Source organism: Pygocentrus nattereri, chromosome 16 (assembly GCF_015220715.1).
Source record: "Pygocentrus nattereri isolate fPygNat1 chromosome 16, fPygNat1.pri, whole genome shotgun sequence".
In the NCBI taxonomy this organism is placed as follows: Eukaryota; Metazoa; Chordata; class Actinopteri; order Characiformes; family Serrasalmidae; genus Pygocentrus; species Pygocentrus nattereri.
In genome coordinates, this window is record NC_051226.1 from 31,212,500 (window position 1) to 31,231,904 (window position 19,405).

The window sequence follows — 19,405 nt, forward strand, 5'->3', positions numbered from 1 at the left end:
CCCCCGAACGTAGAGCGTCTCTGTGGTGAATGGAGCTGTGGGCGGGTCTGGACGCGGAGCTTCTGCAAAATGATTGAAGGATCAGAAGAAAGGCTGAATCCTGTTTTGATTGACAGCTATTTTTACCCATTTACGTCAAAAGACAAACTGCAACCCATTTCTTGGCGTTTACTTGGTGAAATTACTTGTGCATTTCCGTTGTTCATTGTGTAAATAAAACACACTCCTAGTATTTCCTTGTTTCAGTTTAACATAATTTCAACATTTCCTTGTACGAGTTTAATTTCGTTTTCGTTAGTTTGTTCAGTCAGTCGTTCATACTGTTGGCAAGGTCGAAGTGAACTAGCCAGCAAACAAGGTTCACACACAGAGCTGCTGTCTCAGTCCTCCTCTGTGAATTAACATAATAAAGGGTGATGTATGGTCCTGCTAATTGCTGGCAAGAAGGAGGGGTGATGTCCTGAGGATCTTGAAATCTCAGGAGGGCTAGTGTTAATAACATGTGATGATTAAGTGGTTTTCATGACTAGTACTCCCCAGTGGCCAAATCTGTTGAAACTTGACTGGTTGTTAGAAAGTGACTATACAGAGATACCTTTCAAGTTTCATGATGGTTGGTCAATGTTAAGCATGTCAAAGGCCTGTTGAATGTTGTTTAGCTGATGGCGGCCATAAATTTCAATGTATCAAATTGGCCTTCAATACTCACTTATCATATGTGTAGTAGATGATGTCTGCCAAGTTTCAGCTTGATCGGAAGCACAGATGCTGAGAAACTGTTAATTGGCAATTGCTTTTTTTTTTAGAAACTTTATTTTAGCAAAAAGTATAACAGTTTACAATTAACAAACAAACATCATCATTACATACAAAACATCAAAACAATTACAGACTTTATATTTTAAAAGGTCAGAAAGTCCCATTTCTTACCTTCTTGTTTTTTTGTATCAATAGTCCTTCTTCTTTTCAGTTCCCGTATAATATGACTAAAAACAATATCACTGGACACAAAAGCTTGATCAATCGTCATTTTCGTTCTTGTTTTCCACAGTTGACTTTTTACAATGCAAATGATTAGCCATAATAATTCCTTTTGTTGTTTTGGGAGAGTTTCCAAATAATCCATATGCTATTGTCTTCATATTCATTTGTATATTTATATTTAAGCTTTGTAATTTATTCCATGTTTCTTTAGATCTATAACAATCAAATAAAAAGTGTTCTAAAGTTTCTTCAGCGTCGCAGTTTGGCATGGGACATTTTATAGTCTTTACATAGCAGCTCCACCTGACTACAGTTCTTACGGGTAGTCTCCTAACAGAGATTAGCCATGATACATCTCTCAGATTTCCTGATAGAATTTTATTGTTAATATTATTGCATGCGTTTTTATATTCATTTGGTTGTAAATCTTTGTAAATAATCATATTACCATAGAGAGTTACATATTAGTTTGGTTTAAAATAAGACTACCTTTATAAAAGGTTTATAAATGGTTTACAAATGTGTTTATTAATGTTATTAATTAGGTTGTAAACACGTTAAAAACCATTAATAAGCAGTTATTAACATAAAACATATATAGAAAGGGCAACAGCGGCCTGCTGTTTGCCAAATAGTGAGCCAACATCCATTTTTACTGTTAGACTTCAGATCTTGCCAGATTCTAATCTTAGTTTGTTTTTTCCCATCAGTCAGCATTTGACCTGTCAGCATCATCACATATTTGTTGATAAGTTTAACTATTTAATGACTAAATTCATATTCACAAGGTCTTAGCACTATTCTGTACATTGACATTTTCAGCATACTGTCTGACATCTTCCTCATCGTCACAGGTATTGATATAATGCTGCCATATGCTAATGTACACCAGGCGTGAAGGCCCTATTGAGATCCCTGGGGTTGAGTGGCATCTTCTTTAGGACAGCATTCCAGGTGTAACATTCTGTGGCCTGTTTAAAACATCCTGAGGTATTACTTACTCTGCTTCAAGACCATCATGTAGTGTCCAGTGTTGCAGTTGTTGATTCAAAGATTTCAGGCTTTCGTGTTTGGTTTGATGTTTCTTTGCATCTCAAATGGTCAATAACCATTTATTAACGAGTTACTAACACTTATAACCTCCAAAAGGGAGCCTTATTTTAAAGTGTAAAACATTTCACCATTTATTAATGAGTTACTAACACTTATAACCGCCTGAAGGTAGCCTTATTTTAAAATGTAAAACATTTCACCATTTATTAATGAGTTACTAACACTTATAACCGCGTCACTGCGAGCGACTGAGAGCGACTGAGAGCGCGTCACTGCGAGCGACTGAGAGCGAGTCAGTGCGGTAACGTTTGTTGTATTAGCATTTAAATCAACAAGAAGCGGTAAGTGGCTAAATATCATGGCTTCTCCTGGTTGCTTCGTCTGCGCAGAGTGTGGCATGTTTAGCTTAATGCCCTTTTCCGCCTCTAGTGATAGCGATAGCGTTTGTACTAAGTGCCAGCTAGTTAGCTGTCTGGTGGAGAAGGTCGACCAGTTAGAAGTGCGTATCCGGGGATTATTAAGGGATAGGCAGCCAGAGGCAGCGTTAGCAACCCCCGGTACCCTAGGGAGAGTTAGCACCCCCTTGACTCCGGCGTCAGAGCCCTCACAGCGGGGCGATTGGGTGACGACTCGGCGGTCTAGCCGGAAAGCTAAGGCTAACGCTAATGCTGAGGCCAAAGCTAGCCCACCGGAACACCACGCTCCTCCCATTCGTGTGTCAAACAGGTTTGCCCCGCTCAGTGAAGCCCCCACTGTGAAGCCTGTTAAAAGCACTCTGGTCATAGGAGACTCGATTGTTCGACACGTGAAGTTAGCTACTCCTTTAGGGGCACCAGCGGTTACAGTTAGATGTTTATCGGGAGCCAGAGCGCCGGACATTAGTGGCAACCTTAGATTAGCTGCTAAGAGATATTCGAGGATAGTTATTCATGTAGGGGCCAACGATATCCGTCTGCGGCAGTGAGAGGTAACTAAGGCTAATATTAGAGAGATGGTTAAACAGGCCCAGACGATGTCCGATGCCGTAATCTGCTCTGGCCCCATCCCAGCGCGGCGCTGAGGCCTACAGCAGGCTTACGGCGTTAAACTGATGGATGTCCAAGTGGTGTTCCGAAAATCAAGTGGGCTTTATAGATAATTGGTTACGTTTTGAGGGCAAGCCTGGTCTCATAGGTAGGGATGGTGTCCACCCCACGCGGGAGGGTGCTGCCTTACTTTCGTGCAGCATAGCACATAGTCTTTTAGTTAGTCGGCAGAGTAGTGTAAACCGCTGCTGACAGTCCAGAGCCGGGACCAGGCCGCAGACAGACAGGCTAAACCGACCATCTGCGATCCGCCTTGAGGCGTCACCCAAGATTAATCGTATTGAGACTGTGTCTGTGTCTAACCCTAACCCCGAATTAAAACTAAATTTAATCATAGAAAAACTCAATCAGTCCGCTTAAATAACCTTATCAACATATATCCATGTTCTGATGATAGCACTAGCACCTTAAATCTAAAACTTGGACTACTTAATATAAGATCACTAAACTCTAAAGCAGTCGTCGTAAATGAAATTATAAGCGATCATAAATTTGACTTTTTTTGTCTTACTGAAACGTGGGTTAGACCAGACGAATATTTAGCTTTAAATGAAGCCACACCTGTAGGCTATAATTATGCACATAGGCCAAGACTATCAGGCAAGGGAGGTGGAGTCTGTATAATATACCAAAATACTCTCGATATTAGTCAGAAACAATGTGACACTTTCACTTCCTTTGAGGTCCTCTCTATTCACGTCACAAATCCGGTCACAAAAAAGAAGGCGTTCTCATTATTTAACATTTACAGACCACCAGGGCCATACTCTGAATTTATAAAAGAATTTAGTGACTTCGCTGCAAACCTGGCTGTGTGCAACGATAAAGTAATAATTGTAGGGGATTTTAATATTCACTTTGAGAAGGTAGACGACCCATTAAAAAGGGCATTTACCTCAATCCTAGACTCAGTTGGTCTTACCCAAAATGTAACCGGGCCGACACACGACTGTAGTCATACGTTAGATTTGGTTTTGACACTAGGTCTTAACATAGACAAGCTGAATATCCTACCGCAAACCACAGTGATCTCCGACCATTACTTAATTTCGTATGAGCTACAATTTAGCCATAATATATATACGTCCCCTCGTTATTCAACAAAGCGCACAATAAAACCTTTTACCGCCCTACAATTTATAGAAAATCTCCCAGAGTTATCAACCCCAGTCTCCACTCCATCAGATCCAGTGGAACTAGATTCACTAACCGATTATTTAGAAAATACATCACGATCCACTTTAGAAAATGTGGCCCCACTTAAAATAAAAAGAATAAGGCAGAAAAAGCTCGTGGTACAACGATAAAACCCGGACCTTAAAACAAACAGCTCGGAAATTAGAGCGGAAATGGCGTCATACCAAACTAGAAGTGTTTCACACTGCCTGGAAGGACAGCCTTATAGAGTATAGAAATGCTCTCACTGAAGCTCGCTCAGCATATCTGGCCTCGCTGATCGAGAATAATAAGTATAATCCTAGAGTTCTGTTTAATGTGATTTCCCAAATCACACAAAATCAGGCAGGTAATGAACCAGAAATCCCAGCAACTCTCACCAGTGAAGTTTTTATGGACTTCTTTAATAATAAAATTGATAATATTAGACAACAAATTCAACCCACAGTATCAAATTCAAATCCAGCTTGGCTGTCATCTGACTTGGCTGATATAGAACAAAACACAGCTGTAGAAAAGAATCTGGAAACCTTTTACCCACTCCCACAGCTGGAGCTAGAGAAGATTATCTCCTCTGCAAATTGCACAACCTGCACACTCGATGCAATTCCATCAAAATTACTTAAAGAAGTACTGCCAGCCATTAAAAACCCTATTTTAACTATAGTAAACTCGTCCCTTAGTCTGGGCCATGTACCCAAAGCTTTTAAACTAGCAGTTATCAAACCTCTGATCAAGAAACCAAATCTTGATGTCACCGTTTTGTCTAATTACAGGCCTGTCTCTAACTTACCGTTTATATCTAAGATCTTAGAAAAAGCTGTGGCCCAACAACTTAGTTCATATCTACATAAGAACCATATATATGAAAAATTCCAGTCTGGATTCAGGCCACACCACAGCACTGAGACGGCTCTAGTTAAGATAACTAATGATCTTTTTCTTGCCTCTGATCAAGGCTGCGTATCCCTGTTAGTGCTACTTGACCTCAGCGCGGCTTTTGATACAATAGACCACAATATTCTCTTAGAAAGGTTAGAAAACATGGTTGGAGTCACAGGGACGGCCCTATCATGGTTCAGATCTTACCTATCAGAACGTTATCAGTTCGTTAGGGTAAACAATTTTTCTTCCACTTATTCAAAAGTGAGATTTGGAGTTCCGCAGGGCTCTATATTAGGACCTTTATTATTTACCCTATACATGTTACCGTTAGGCACAGTTATAAGTAACCATGGCGTAAACTTTCATTGTTATGCAGACGATACTCAACTGTACATATCAGCCAAGCCTGATGACCAATACAGGTTAAAGAAAATGGAGGACTGTGTAAAAGACGTGAAAGGCTGGATGTCACAGAACTTCCTCCTACTAAACAGTAACAAAACAGAGGTTCTCCTTCTGGGTCCAAAATTAGCAAGAAGTAAATCACCAGATTTAATCTTAAATCTCGCCGACTTTCCAGCCACACCTGGATCAGCAGCAAAAAATCTCGACGTTATAATAGATTCAGATTTATCATTCGATCAACACATAGGCAGCATCACTAGGACAGCTTTTCTACATCTTCGCAACATTGCCAAGATCAGAAATGCCCTGTCCCTGCGTGATGCAGAAACACTAGTACACGCCTTTATTACTTCTAGGCTAGACTACTGTAACGCACTACTGTCAGGATGCACGAGCAGGAATTTAAACAAACTCCAATTAGTCCAAAACGCCGCAGCCAGGGTCCTCACTAAAACTAGAAAATTTGAACATATCAGTCCAGTGCTATCATCACTTCATTGGCTACCTATTAAATTCCGTATTGATTATAAAATCCTTTTATTGACGTATAAAGCCCTACATGGTCTCGCTCCCGAGTACCTGCAAGACCTTATTTCTCATTATGAGCCATCACGACCACTCAGATCCCAGAGCGCTGGATTATTAATAGTCCCCAAAATTCAGAAGGTTTCAGCTGGGGGAAGAGCTTTTTCTTATAAAGCCCCCAAACTCTGGAATGACCTTCCAGAAACTGTTCGGGACTCAGACACAGTCTCAATCTTTAAGACTAGGCTGAAAACTCACTTGTTCAGTTTAGCTTTTGGTAGCTAATGTCCCCCCTTAGATAAAGGTAGCAGATCCAGGGGTCCATGGACACAGGGAATTATAGTAAACTGAGACGCTGGTGCTGTCGTCCCGCTGCTCGCACGCGGTCACTCAAGTTTGTGGACGGTGGAGTGGAGGGATGCCGAACTGTTTCAGAGTGCTGCCGTGTCTGTGTGTCCTTCTGGTTCTCTCCTTTCAGTTAAGCTGTCATAGTCAGATCTGCCGGAGTCGTTAGCCACACTCTGTAAATGTTTACATTCCCTGTTTATGTACAAATGGATAGAACAAAACTAATTCCATTTACCTACTTTCTTTCCGAGTACACAATCACCCATATGACCGGCTGGACACTGAAGGACGACCGACTGCCGAGCCCTCCTGCTACCTACTTCAGACCAGCTGCCCATGCCCCAACCACCTACCTCGGATGAGCTGCCCACCCTACGCTGATGTTTTCATAGACTCCTAGTTATTCATAATACCAATATTACTGCTGTTAATATTAGTAATAAAATCACTTGTAGGTAGTTTGACCAGAGGAGGATGGGTCCCCCCTGGTGAGCCTGGTTCCTCCCAAGGTTTCTTCCTCAGTTCTGAGGGAGTTTTTCCTTGCCACTGTTGCCTCTGGCTTGCCCACCGGGGGGTTTCTGTACATTCTTAGAGTTCTCTTGAAACTTTTTCTTTTCTGAAACTCTGTAAAGCTGCTTTGTGACAACATCCGTTGTAAAAAAGCGCTATACAAATAAATTTAATTTGATTTGATTTGATAACCGCCAAAAGGGAGCCTTATTTTAAAGTGTAAAACATTTCACCATTTGTTAATGAGTTACTAACACTTATAACCACCAAAAGGGAGCCTTATTTTAAAGTGTAAAACATTTCACCATTTGTTAATGAGTTACTAACACTTATAACCGCCAGAAGGGAGCCTTATTTTAAAGTGTAAAACATTTCACCATTTGTTAATGAGTTACTAACACTTATAACCGCCAAAAGGGAGTACTTACTGTAAAGTGCAAAACTTCACTGTTTATTCATGTGCTACAAACATTTACATTTAGCTAATCTAATTTTGTCACATAAAGTACAAAGAAAGATACAACAGAAACAAGCAAACATTTTCATTCATACATGCTGAAACTCTTTTCATTATAATGAAACAGTTAAGCATGGTTGATCTCCAAATTCAGACATTAAAGCAGTCTTTACTGAATGATAATTAGAGCACTGGAAAATAAGTCTTGAAATTCAGACCGGAAAGACTTTCTGTACATCCTTGAACAAGCGTCCAAGTGGCCCATCAGGGTGACAAGAGCCAAGCCAGGATGACCATTCAAGAACCATGAGGTGCTCCTTCAACAAAGTCTCTGTGCGATTCCCTCTCAGTCTACGGATATGTCCTTTGATGGTCCCCCAAGCTCTTTCAATATGTTGTGTGTGGCTTCCAGACCAGGGATCCACAAACCACCTGCTGTGGTTTATGGTATAGTGTTTGTACCCCATGTTCCTCAGAACAACCCTGTATGCCCTCCACTTATCACTGATTATGCTAATTCCTGCCTTAACATGGCCTCTGATCAGAGGGATAAGGTGACGTCTTGATCGTTTCTCCACTAGTTTCAACACTAGTCTCCGTCTTTTGTCTTTAACTCCCATCATTCCAAAGACCCATTTCTTCCTCCTCCAGGTATTTCCAAATCGTCCTCGAGCATACTAAAAAAAAAACAAAAAAAACAACACATTTTAAAACAATCAATATAATGAACATAAACTATAGAAAGTATATAGAAAGCGGTGAGTTTGTTTATTTAATGTTTTTAGTGGGAGGTGGTGAGTAGTGTTTGTTTACGCTGAAAATGTTTCTGTCATTAGTTGGGAGCTAAATGATTATATATATATATATATATATATATATATATATATATATATATATATATATAAAATTTCATGTTGTGACAGACCTATTATGTGTATGTGTGGGCTACCAAACAGCAGTGTCTTTAATAAGCTCTTTTTAAACAAACTTAAAAGGTGTACAAACCTTTCGCTGATGACGGAAGCAACTCTCATCTATCACAACAAATTCTTTTCGACCACCAAGACACTGCCTGCTCTTCCTCCTGTGTCTGTCCATTGCGCGAATACAAACCTCTCGAATGCACCTTGCCATTTTTGTCAGTGTTGTGGAGCTGCCAGCAATATCATCACTGATCATATCAATCTGTCTGAGCCTGAGTCCTTGTGAGAATCTGTAGTAGAAAGAAATAATGTAATACACACTAACAAGACCTCTGTAGCATGTGCGTACCTTAAAAGTATGTGTTTATAATGTATTTATAAAAGAAAGTGTTATATTGCTATTTTTCATTATACAAAAACACAGTATAGCACCTGTAAATATACTTCATCCAACTGAAGAGAGATGATTTAGACTTTTCAAACAGGGAGCCAGCTCTGATAGTTTTTGAGACTCTTCTATGACCTGCTCTTTTACAGCACCTGCAAACATGCCATGTATCATTGTTTTTTACATTACACCTTGCTGTGATATATTGCACACACTTCACACTGCGTTACTATTAATGATTTAGCAGCAATTAAACATTGGATTTATTAATTTATTCATTAATAATAATAACAACAACAACAATAATAATAATATGATAATATGATTTATGATAAGCTTAGTATAAGTGTGATGCTCAGTGGAAATTAACAGGCCATATCACATACCAGATGTACTGGTCCTTCTTTGTCACAGATACCATTTTCATCTTGTGATGGCAAAGAATGCATTTGAGCTTCTCCTTTAGAAGGTGTTTTTTCTGCAACCACTTAATTAACTTCAGTGTCTTGCTTTTTGTTTGTTTTCCTTCAATCTGGGTCCTCAACTTAGTTTCCAGAGACATTCTGCTGAGGGAGTACACACTTTCAATTAACAAAAATATGCCTGGAACATTGTTACGAAACAAGCTTTTCAGTTTTTAGGTATAATTAAAATTTTCTCTTTATATGGTAAAACCTTTCACACTAGAAATACTACACACTAAAATACAATATAATAGAACCCAGAATAAAAAAAAATATTAAATGTGTTCACAGTGGGGGGGGGGGGGGGGGGGGGCGGGGGGGTAATGGATTAATAAATGGACTTTTGATAATAAAATGAAACAATTTTATGAGAATCTTTTCAATAATAACCAGAAACAGAGTGAAGTTAGCCTTGCGTTGTGCACACCAGTAACATTACTGTGAAAAATACTGGTATTATAGCATGTATGTAGAATAGTATTGCTGAATTGAAGTAGGTGCATATCAGAATCATAGAATTGGCTCATGTCACCCTTTACTTTATTCATCTCATTGTATATATTGTGCTGTTTGAAAAGTCATTCAGATTAATAAATTGTTAAGCTTACCTGTTGTGGATGTGTCCTAGCGCACGGTAGACGGTGCCGCCTGCGTCCAGTCGATTCAGGCGAAGAAAATACAAACCAGACACGATTTTGGCGGCTAGAAAGTAAAGATCCAACCACAGACGATGATACAGAAACAGCCAATCACAGGCAACCGTGTTGATGACGCTCGCTGCCGCCTCCTAAGCCGCTAGGCTTTTTTTAAAGAATCATGGAAAATCTCGATGGGAAAGAGTCGCGCTCCTCTGCAACCGTTGCTGCCAGTACTCGTTCAAAGAGGGTCCCAAGGCGTCAGCAGACGGGCCAAGTCTCCACAGATGAGCGAGAAAGTAAGTTTTTCATGTTATTTTATTATCTGTCCATCAGCTAATTAAATTATTTGGTAGCTGTCTAAGCTGAGTAGCAGTTAGCTAGCTAGTTCGCCACAGAGGTTGGTAAGCTGGCTAGTTAGCTAACATTAGCTATAACGCTAACATGCTTAACGGTTTTCATGCATATGCTTTTATAGTTCAGTGCCACTGTAGTGAAATAGCTTTCCACAGAGGCAAATAAGTGAACGTATTCGTCCATAGTGTGGTTTTGTAGGTATATTTAGGTTGTTTTTTGCACCAACATCATGTGTTGAAATATTAGGAATATAATGGTAAAGCTTTGCAAAGGTCTTGTGTTTCCTGACTGCAACTTCCAGCCTATGCTTTTGCAATGAAATATGTTACTAATAATAATGATAACAGCATTAACAGTAATTACAATAATAGCATTATGCCGCAGTTTTAAGGTGTAAAAGTTTCTCTTTCTAACAGCTTAAAATGGCGTTTAAATTTAATTTAGATTAGTTTAGATTTGTGTTTAAACGTGTGGCAGAATTTTATATTTAAAGGAAACTGACGCTTTGCTAGATGATTCGCCATGTCTCTGTTTCGAAATCAGTTTAAGTGTTTAGTTGTGTTAAGGTAACCAGGTATCTAATAGCTGTATCTGCAAGTAGTGAAAATTTTATTCTTGAAATCATAATTCAGGACACATTCAGCTGAAAATCAAAAGAAAGTGTTAATGTTTTTTTTATAATCATCATGTTGGGAAAGAGAACTGGGAGAACTAGATAACTAATTTAATTTTAAACAGCTCGCTATATAGTCTTGTACATTGTGTACTCGTACCAGGGCAACACACTAACACACTACCACCACGTCAGTGCTACTGCAGTGCTGAGAATGATCCACCACCCAAATAGTACTTGCTCTGTGGGGGTCCATGGGGGTCTGGATCACTGAAGAACAGGGTAAGAAAGTATGCATAGAGCCAAAGGGACTACAGCTTGTAACTGTGGAACGTGAAAGTTGTGTGCATGTTTGCATACAGTATGAGTGCCTCAAATGGCCAAAAAAGCTTGGAATGGGTGGTATATTCTGAGGTTGTAGAAAGATATGTTTAGAAATGTATTGGCATGCATTAATGATGTCAGTTTATGTTTCTAAAGATCTGGCTCAAACCTAGTGTTGACACTTTGATATAGTACAATAGATTCAAGTTAGAATAAAGAACAAATCATGTGACATGAATGTATATGGTCTGCTATATATGCATATATTTATAAATACAGTATACATTCAGTTGAGTTAAATGGCCAAAACTAATCATTTCCACCATTGATTCAGAATTGGTGTTGACACCTGTGTGTCAGGAAAAGGAGGATGTGTCATGAGCTTTAATAACAATTATAGACCCAATTGGTAATTATCCTGTACATTGGGGTGGTTACCTTACAACAACTTAAGATTTCCACAATTTGTTTCATAATTAGTGTGGACACCTGTAATATTTTGCAAAGAATCAGCTTAATTTGAAATGAAATACTGCAACAAATTGAAATACAAATTACAAACTGTACCATAAGAAGGATGTGCCCACAGTAATTTTCAGGCAAAAAAATAATTACATTTGTGTGACCTTAGACCAATTAGAATATTTTACAAGTCTGACTATCTAATAAGTTTATAGCTATGTGTTTTTCAAGACCGTAACTAACTGACTAGTACAGTCTGGTCCCAGTTGTTAAAACGTTTTGTGGATGTGAGTCTTTTTTTTTACATTTATATAAAAAATCCTGAAAATTGATGCTCAGTAATTGTTTTTGATTGAGTTTTTTTTAATAGTCAACCAGTCTATTGCAGTCAGATGAGAAGAGCAAAAATTACAATGTAGAGTTTGAATTAAGCAAATGTTCTGCCATTCTAATTTTTAGGCTCAGCTTCTGACCTAGACCCTACTGCAACAGTACTTCTTAACAAGGAGAAACAAGAACTGACCTTTCTAAAGGAGAAGTTGGAATGGCAGAAGAAGAAAATTGAAGAACTGGAAGAAGAGAGAGATTTTCTCCGTGGACATTTGTCTGCCCACACAGGTACATGGCTAGAATTAGCTAGTTTCAGACATGAGCAAAGGAGTTGGTTTTATAAGTGTTATATGATATGTACGGGGCAATAGAAAATAACCTAGCCTCACTTTTAAGTAAATTACCTTCTGTGAATATAAAGGTATTTACAGTATGTGTATATAATAATAATAATAATAATAATAATAATAATCTGTAGAAATTCTGAATATTAATTTAAAATTATGTAGCATTAGAAAAGACAGTAATACAAATCAAATTAAAAGAATTCAGATAGACTTAGAATTTTTGTTAAACACTGAAGAGATGCATTTTCAAATGTTTCAAAGGTTAGCACTGAGCTTGACTGTCTAATAAAATAAACTGAGCTCCACAGATTAGAAGGTCTCTCCACATTTTCTGTCTTTTATGGAAGGAAATCTGTTCATTCCTTTTATTTTGAAAATTAAATTGCAAACGTAACAACTTTTAGAAGACAAATCACCATGAGACACAATAGCATACAAGTTAGGGTTAAATAGTTGGTCTGTGATAAGAAAAAAGCATGTTGTTATTATCTATGTGTTTATTAATGACACTAGGGAAATATGACTGTGAATATTTAAATTTTTGCAGTATTGCAGGTGGAGATCTGCTCTTTGAGAATAATGTATGTGCAGTTTAGTTTTCCTCCATAAGCGCTCTGATTTATAACACTTTCTCTTGAGCTGGGTATTTCCTTATTAATCCATTTTTATAAGTATGCAAGTTTGCTTCCATTCGACTGGCGCGAGAATGTCAAGAGTTTTTGACAACAGATCACTAGGGGAGGTAATCAGAGCTGTATTCAATTAATTGTTCTAAACTGTAACATTTTTTTGAAGTAACGTTCAGACAATTTCTTCCTATAATAATAGGTAACGTGTTAAAAATTTGTGTGCAGGCTGCAATCTCAGTGATTCTTTTTTTGTACTTTTCAGTAAAAACAAAGGAAGAAACACTGGACAATCCAGTCGCTGTGAATGATTCTGAAAGCTCTGATACATCATCCATATCTTCATCCTCTTTATCCTCATCCTCGTCTTCAACCTCCAAGAAGCGCAAGCACAAATTCAAAAAGAAACACAGCAAGAAACACAAGAAAGAGCACAAGAAGTTTCGACAGCGTGGTAAGCAGCAAATAATGTTTACAGCGGTGTCTGTGCATTGGCATCATGTGTATGGGAGGCAAATCCTGCCAAAAAGGAAATGAAAATGAAAACAATAAAATGTAAATGCAAACCTCTTTTTGCCATTTATTTTTCCAAACATCTGCACAAATATCCTGCCAAAATTGAAAATGAAATGATCCTGATATCATAAGAAAGTAAACTTTGCATTTTGATTTTAGTTTTGACACGTATTCTGTGTTTCATGAAGAAAAGCCAAAGCCAGCGTGAAGTTTGCGTTCTCTTTTGTCTGTTAGCTTTTTTGTTTTAGATTTGGCCATGAAAAACCAGAATAACGACTAAAATGAAACGACGAATAAGCGTTTTCAATTTATTTAAATTTTTGTCACAAACAGCCTGTGCTCATGTGAATAATGAAATTGCAAATTAAAGTATTTCATGTCATTTTCAATTTTGGCAGGATATTTGCGCAGATGTTTGGAAAAATAAATGGAAAAAAGAGGTTTGCATTTACATTTTTTTGTTTTCATTTTGCTTTCCTTTTTGGCAGGATTTGCCTCCCATAGCAGGTGTAGGTCATCCAAAAACATTCTTCTTTATGTTTAGAGTTAGGTCTTGATTTCAGAATTCAGCCTGTTGCTATTAGCCTTCTAAGGTATTGTTCATAGGTGGTAGTTAGCTATGCAATTGTAATTACATGACCAAAAACTAAGAAGTTGAAAGAATGACTGTAATAGAGAACAGGATACGGAAAGTATTAAATTCTCATTCTGTGTCACAGTATTTCACAAGAAGCTTTTCTGGGCATATTGCGGATATTTGTAATACTTAAAATGATTTCAGCTGCGTGTTTGACTGCAAAGAGGGCAAAATTAGTCCTGTTTTGCTGTGTAACTTGACACCTGTTTGTCTGTCTAACTAATCATATTGCCCTTTAGTAGAAGCATGATTGACTATTATGATTTTCTCTGCAGTGAAACCCTTTTACAACTTTTCTCTGTTCTTTCCTGTCTAGTACAAACACCAAGTGAAATTATACGCCGCTACAAATCCATCCTTAAAACATTACCAAAAGCAAAGACCATGACCAGGGCCTTCCAGAAGCATGCCATTGACAGGAACACTGTGGTGTCCACTTCAGCGATTGGAGAGCTCGCTATTGCTGCTCCTGAGGTATATGAAGAGTTACTGGCCAAGAAGCCTTGTGGAGAGACAGTGCTGGCCTTTGCTAAGCGGTGTGAGGCTGCTATTCAAGGAGATGAAGATGTGAAAGAGAAAATGGAAAGCATGAAGGCTAGGGGTACACTTCTTCCCATCAGGAGAAGCAAGCCTGTTTAATGGCTGTTTGCACTTGGTTGTGTTAAAAGTTTAGCTGGCGTGTTGTTTTAAGTTCAAGTGAAAACAAAAATTTAAAATGTGAGGTTTATTTTTGGTTTGTTTAGTTTTTTTTTTTTCTGAAAACTGATTTTGTAGACTTGGTAAGCATTTAGACAGGTTTAATTTAGAATCTGATTTAAGGAATGTGGTGAGTAACATTTTATTTTTATTTCAGACACTTTTATTTAAGGAGTAAATTACCATAATATAGGTTTATACAATTTTAGTTATGACAGTTTAAATGTCAGTCTCCTTTGAACTGTGTCTTTTGTGCAAATAAAAGTGTTTTTCTCACTTTTGTTGTCATGACATTGTGAAGATTTTTAACGCATAAATGTAAACTCTTACTAAATAAGTGTTAGTAACTCATTAATAAATGGTGAAATGTTTTACACTTTAAAATAAGGCTCCCTTCCGGCGGTTATAAGTGTTAGTAACTCATTAACAAATGGTGAAATGTTTTACACTTTAAAATAAGGCTCCCTTTTGGCCGTTATAAGTGTTAGTAACTCATTAACAAATGGTGAAATGTTTTACACTTTAAAATAAGGCTCCCTTTTGGCGGTTATAAGTGTTAGTAACTCATTAATAAATGGTGAAATGTTTTACACTTTAAAATAAGGCTCCCTTTTGGCGGTTATAAGTGTTAGTAACTCATTAACAAATGGTGAAATGTTTTACACTTTAAAATAAGGCTCCCTTTTGGAGGTTATAAGTGTTAGTAACTCATTAACAAATGGTTATAGACCATTTGAGATGCAAAGAAACATCAAACCCAACATGAAAGCCTGAAATCAACAACTACTACATTAGAAACTGCATAATGGTCTTGAAGCAGAGTAAGTAATACCTCAAGATGTTTTAAACAGGTCACAGAATGTTACACCTGGAGTGCTGTCCTAAAGAAGATGCCACTTAACCCTGGGGATCTCAATAGCTGGTGTAAATTAGCATATGGCAGCATTATATCAATACCTGTGACAATCAGGAGGAAGATGTCAGACAGTATGCTGAAAATGTCAAGGTACAGAATAGTGCTAAGACCTTGTGATTATGAATTTAGTCATTTCAGATGTTAATGTACGTCTCATCATTATTAATATCGAATGGTCATTAAATAGTTAAACTTATCAACAAATATGTGATGATGCTGACAGGTCAAATGCTGACTGATGGGGAAAAAACAAAGTAAGATTTGAATCCGGCAAGATCTGAAGTTTAACAGTAAAAATGGATGTTGGCTCACTATTTGGCAAACAACAGTCCGCTGTTGCCCTTTCTATCTATGTGTTATAACTGTTTATTAATGGTTTTTAATGTGTTTACAACCTAATTAATAACCATTAATAAACGCATTTGTAAACCATTTATAAACCCTTTATAAAGGTAGTCTTATTTTAAAGTGGTACCATTAGTTTATATATTTCTTTACTATGATCATTTATCCAGTTTATATTGAGATGTTTATGTTTTGCAATAAAATCTGAATACAGTAATTTAAAATATGGGAAATTGGATCTTTGGCATCCTCTTTTTTCTTTCCAGTTTGTTAATTTTCAGACCCAGGCTGCTTGTCTGTGAATGCCCCTGCAATAACTTTGCAGGCTGCAATTTTAGTTTTGATTGCTAGGTCTATTGCTCCTAGACCTGCGAACTCAGTGCTTTTAAATAAAATATTTCTTTTGGTCACTTCTCTTGTGGTGTTCCATATAAAATTACAACAAATTTTATTTAGTTTTTTCGTCCATTTATCTGTAGGAGGAAATATAGAAGCTAAGAACATTATTTTAGATATTATGTATGTTTTAATGACATTTATTCGGGTTTGGTAGCTAAAATTATGATTTTTAAACTTACCTATTTCATCTTTTATTTCTTTTTCCTTTTGTTCCCAGTTAAAATCGACACATCCTTTATTATTAAAAAATATTCCTAAGACTTTCATATTTTCTTTTTTTAAAACATTAATTGGGAATTTTTTACTTTCATCTCCAATCCATACACACTCTGATTTCTCTATATTTAATTGTGCTCCAGACACTTGTTCATATTCTTTAAAATGATTTCTTATTATGTCAAGTTCGATTTGTGACTTAATAAATACAGTAACATCATCTGCGTACGCTGTTATAATTGTTTTTATCTCCAATATTTACTCCTTTTAATCTCAAGTCTTGTTTTATTTTTAGAATCAAAGGGTTAATGGCTAAGATGTAAAGAGCTGCACTAAGAGGACATCCCTGTTTTACTCCTCTAAAAATTTTAAACTGGTCTGTCAAACTCCCATTAACTTGCACCTTGGAGTCAGAGTATAAACATTTGATCATATTAATAAAATTTAAAGGAAAATAATACATTTCCAGAACTGCCCATAAATATTCTCTCCACACATAATCAAAAGCTTTTCTTTGATCCAGAGCTACAACATAAAAGGACTGTTTGTTTTTGTCACACACAAGTTCTCTTAAAGTACTCAAATTGTCCCACATCCGTCTTCCTTTAATGGAGCACGTCTGTTCTTCTGTGATGACGTCATCCAGAACCTCATGTAGTCTGTTCATAATGATTTTAGCAAAGATTTTATAGTCCAAGTTCATCAGAGTCAGATGCCTCCAGTTATTAATGTCCCTTTTATCCCCTTTTTTATACAGCACTGAGAGCACACCTTCATAAAAACTGTTGTACATAAAACCCTGTTCAATTCCCTCATTATACACCCGTGTTAATAAATTGCTCAAATCACACATATTTTTACTATAAAATTCTGCTGGAAGGCCATCTTTACCTGGACATTTCTTAAGATTTAATTGTTTTATTGCTTCAGTGACTTCTTTTTCTAAAATTTTATCACCTAAGCATTCCAAATTATTATTATTGTTAAATTGGATGTTTAAAAATTTGTTCATCATATTTTTTAATTTCTTTGTACATTTCTTCACACAAGGTTCAAATCACATTTCTTATCTCTTTTGGATCAGCTATAACATCACCATTAGTATTAAATATTTCCTGGATGTAAGAATTTTCTTTTCTTGATTTGTACAGAGACATAATTTTTCATTGTTCTGGATTTCTTCAGAGTTAGCTCCAGATAAAAACCTGAATATTATTATATATATTTTTATTCATTAAATCAATATTTTCTTTAAAATGTGCCAATTTGTTATTTTCAGATTCCGTTCTTATCTTTTTGCATTTTAAATCAATATATTGTCTTATCATAGAATCATATCTTTTATTATTATCTGAATTAATTTTCCGAGATTTTATTTTTAAGAAATCTTTCATTTGTATTTTTAAGGTTTCCCATAATTCTCTATTATTTCGGGCAAAAATTCCAAGAGATTTTATTCTATTAATTTCTGATTTTAACTCTAATAATACATAGTTATAATTTAATATATTTATATTTAATTTCCAATAATTATTTTTAATTTCACCCTTCAAATTAAGTTTACATATTACAGTCAAATGATCAGAATTTAGTAGCATTTTAGTTTCATATGAGCACACTTTGATTTCATTATTTATATAAATTCTGTCGATACGACTGTTACATGTAGAGCTAAACCTTGTAAAATCTATTTTATTAGGGTAAAGAATTCTAAAAGTATCATTACAGTTTTGTTCGTGCATCATGGATTTTAGAAAGGTGCCTTCTCGGCGTATTTCACACGGTTTATTAGTAAGTCTATCGTTCTGGTCTGTAACTGTATTAAAATCTCCACATACAATAACACAAAAACCTACACATAATAATACTTTAAGTTCTTTAAAAAGCTGCATTTTCCTTACTCTATCTTGAGCTGTATATATATTAATAATTCTATTTTTTTTTTTATAAAAACAATCCACATAGATCAATCTTCCTGGGATTAATTCCCTATAGTTTGTCATTTTAAACAGTTTGTTATAAAATAAAACACCTAAACCATCAGCCTTACAATCTCCAATAGAGAAAAAAGAGTCCCCTCTATTCCATTTATTTTTAACATCCTCTATGTCTCTATGTGTTGATAACCTTGTTTCTTGTATACACAACACCTCTAATTTTCCATGACTTAATATATTCAATTTACTTTCTCTGTTCTGTCCTTATCAGGCGCTCATTTACTTGACTAGACAGACAGCTAACGACGGAATGAATTCCTGAGGCAGAAGTGAGTTTTGAAAGTTTACTCCAATCTTCAGATACACAGAATTCTTCCTTGGGATTCGTAAAACTAAATAAACAAACAGAAATGTACATAAAAGTATGTTTGCTTTGTCTTTCTACATACACTCACAGTAGCATACACATTGTATGAGGAAACGAACATGCTAGCTTGCTAGCGCTACATGACTTGCTGAAACTCTTCAGACATTCTATTTACACAAAATTACAAACATTATTAACTTACAAGCAAAGCCTTTCCAAGGGCAAGAACAACCTAAGGATGAGCACCTCTTCACCTTGGCATGGTCTGACTCAACTGAAGTAATGAACTTCCTCCTCTAGCTGAACATGACATCACAGGAAGTTACATCAACTGAAGGTAAGTGTCAAAATAAAAGCAGGCTTAATAATGAATATTTCCCCCACTAGAAAACACTAGGTGGCGCCAAAACCCAAAAAGGTTCCAATGCCGTGACACTCCCCGCCTGGTATTGTGAGATACCACTACAACTGCAAACTAT

General features: G+C 36.6%; 1 protein-coding gene and 1 long non-coding RNA gene across 2 annotated transcripts; one reads left to right on the top strand and one right to left on the bottom strand.

The window, feature by feature from the left end:
* The first annotated feature begins 10,019 nt into the window (after positions 1 to 10,019).
* LOC108416223 (coiled-coil domain-containing protein 106-like) lies at positions 10,020 to 14,689 on the top strand. Its single transcript, XM_017689251.2, has 4 exons — positions 10,020 to 10,137; positions 12,054 to 12,212; positions 13,163 to 13,351; positions 14,367 to 14,689. Exons 1-4 carry the CDS (start codon positions 10,020 to 10,022, stop codon positions 14,687 to 14,689), a joined length of 789 nt encoding a protein of 262 aa, XP_017544740.2.
* Positions 14,690 to 18,889: 4,200 nt separating this feature from the next.
* On the bottom strand, positions 18,890 to 19,383 carry LOC119265361. The gene is made up of 2 exons (XR_005131597.1): positions 19,129 to 19,383; positions 18,890 to 18,951 (listed from the first exon to the last, which is right to left on the bottom strand). It is a non-coding gene; the product is annotated as an uncharacterized LOC119265361 (long non-coding RNA).
* Positions 19,384 to 19,405: the final 22 nt, after the last annotated feature.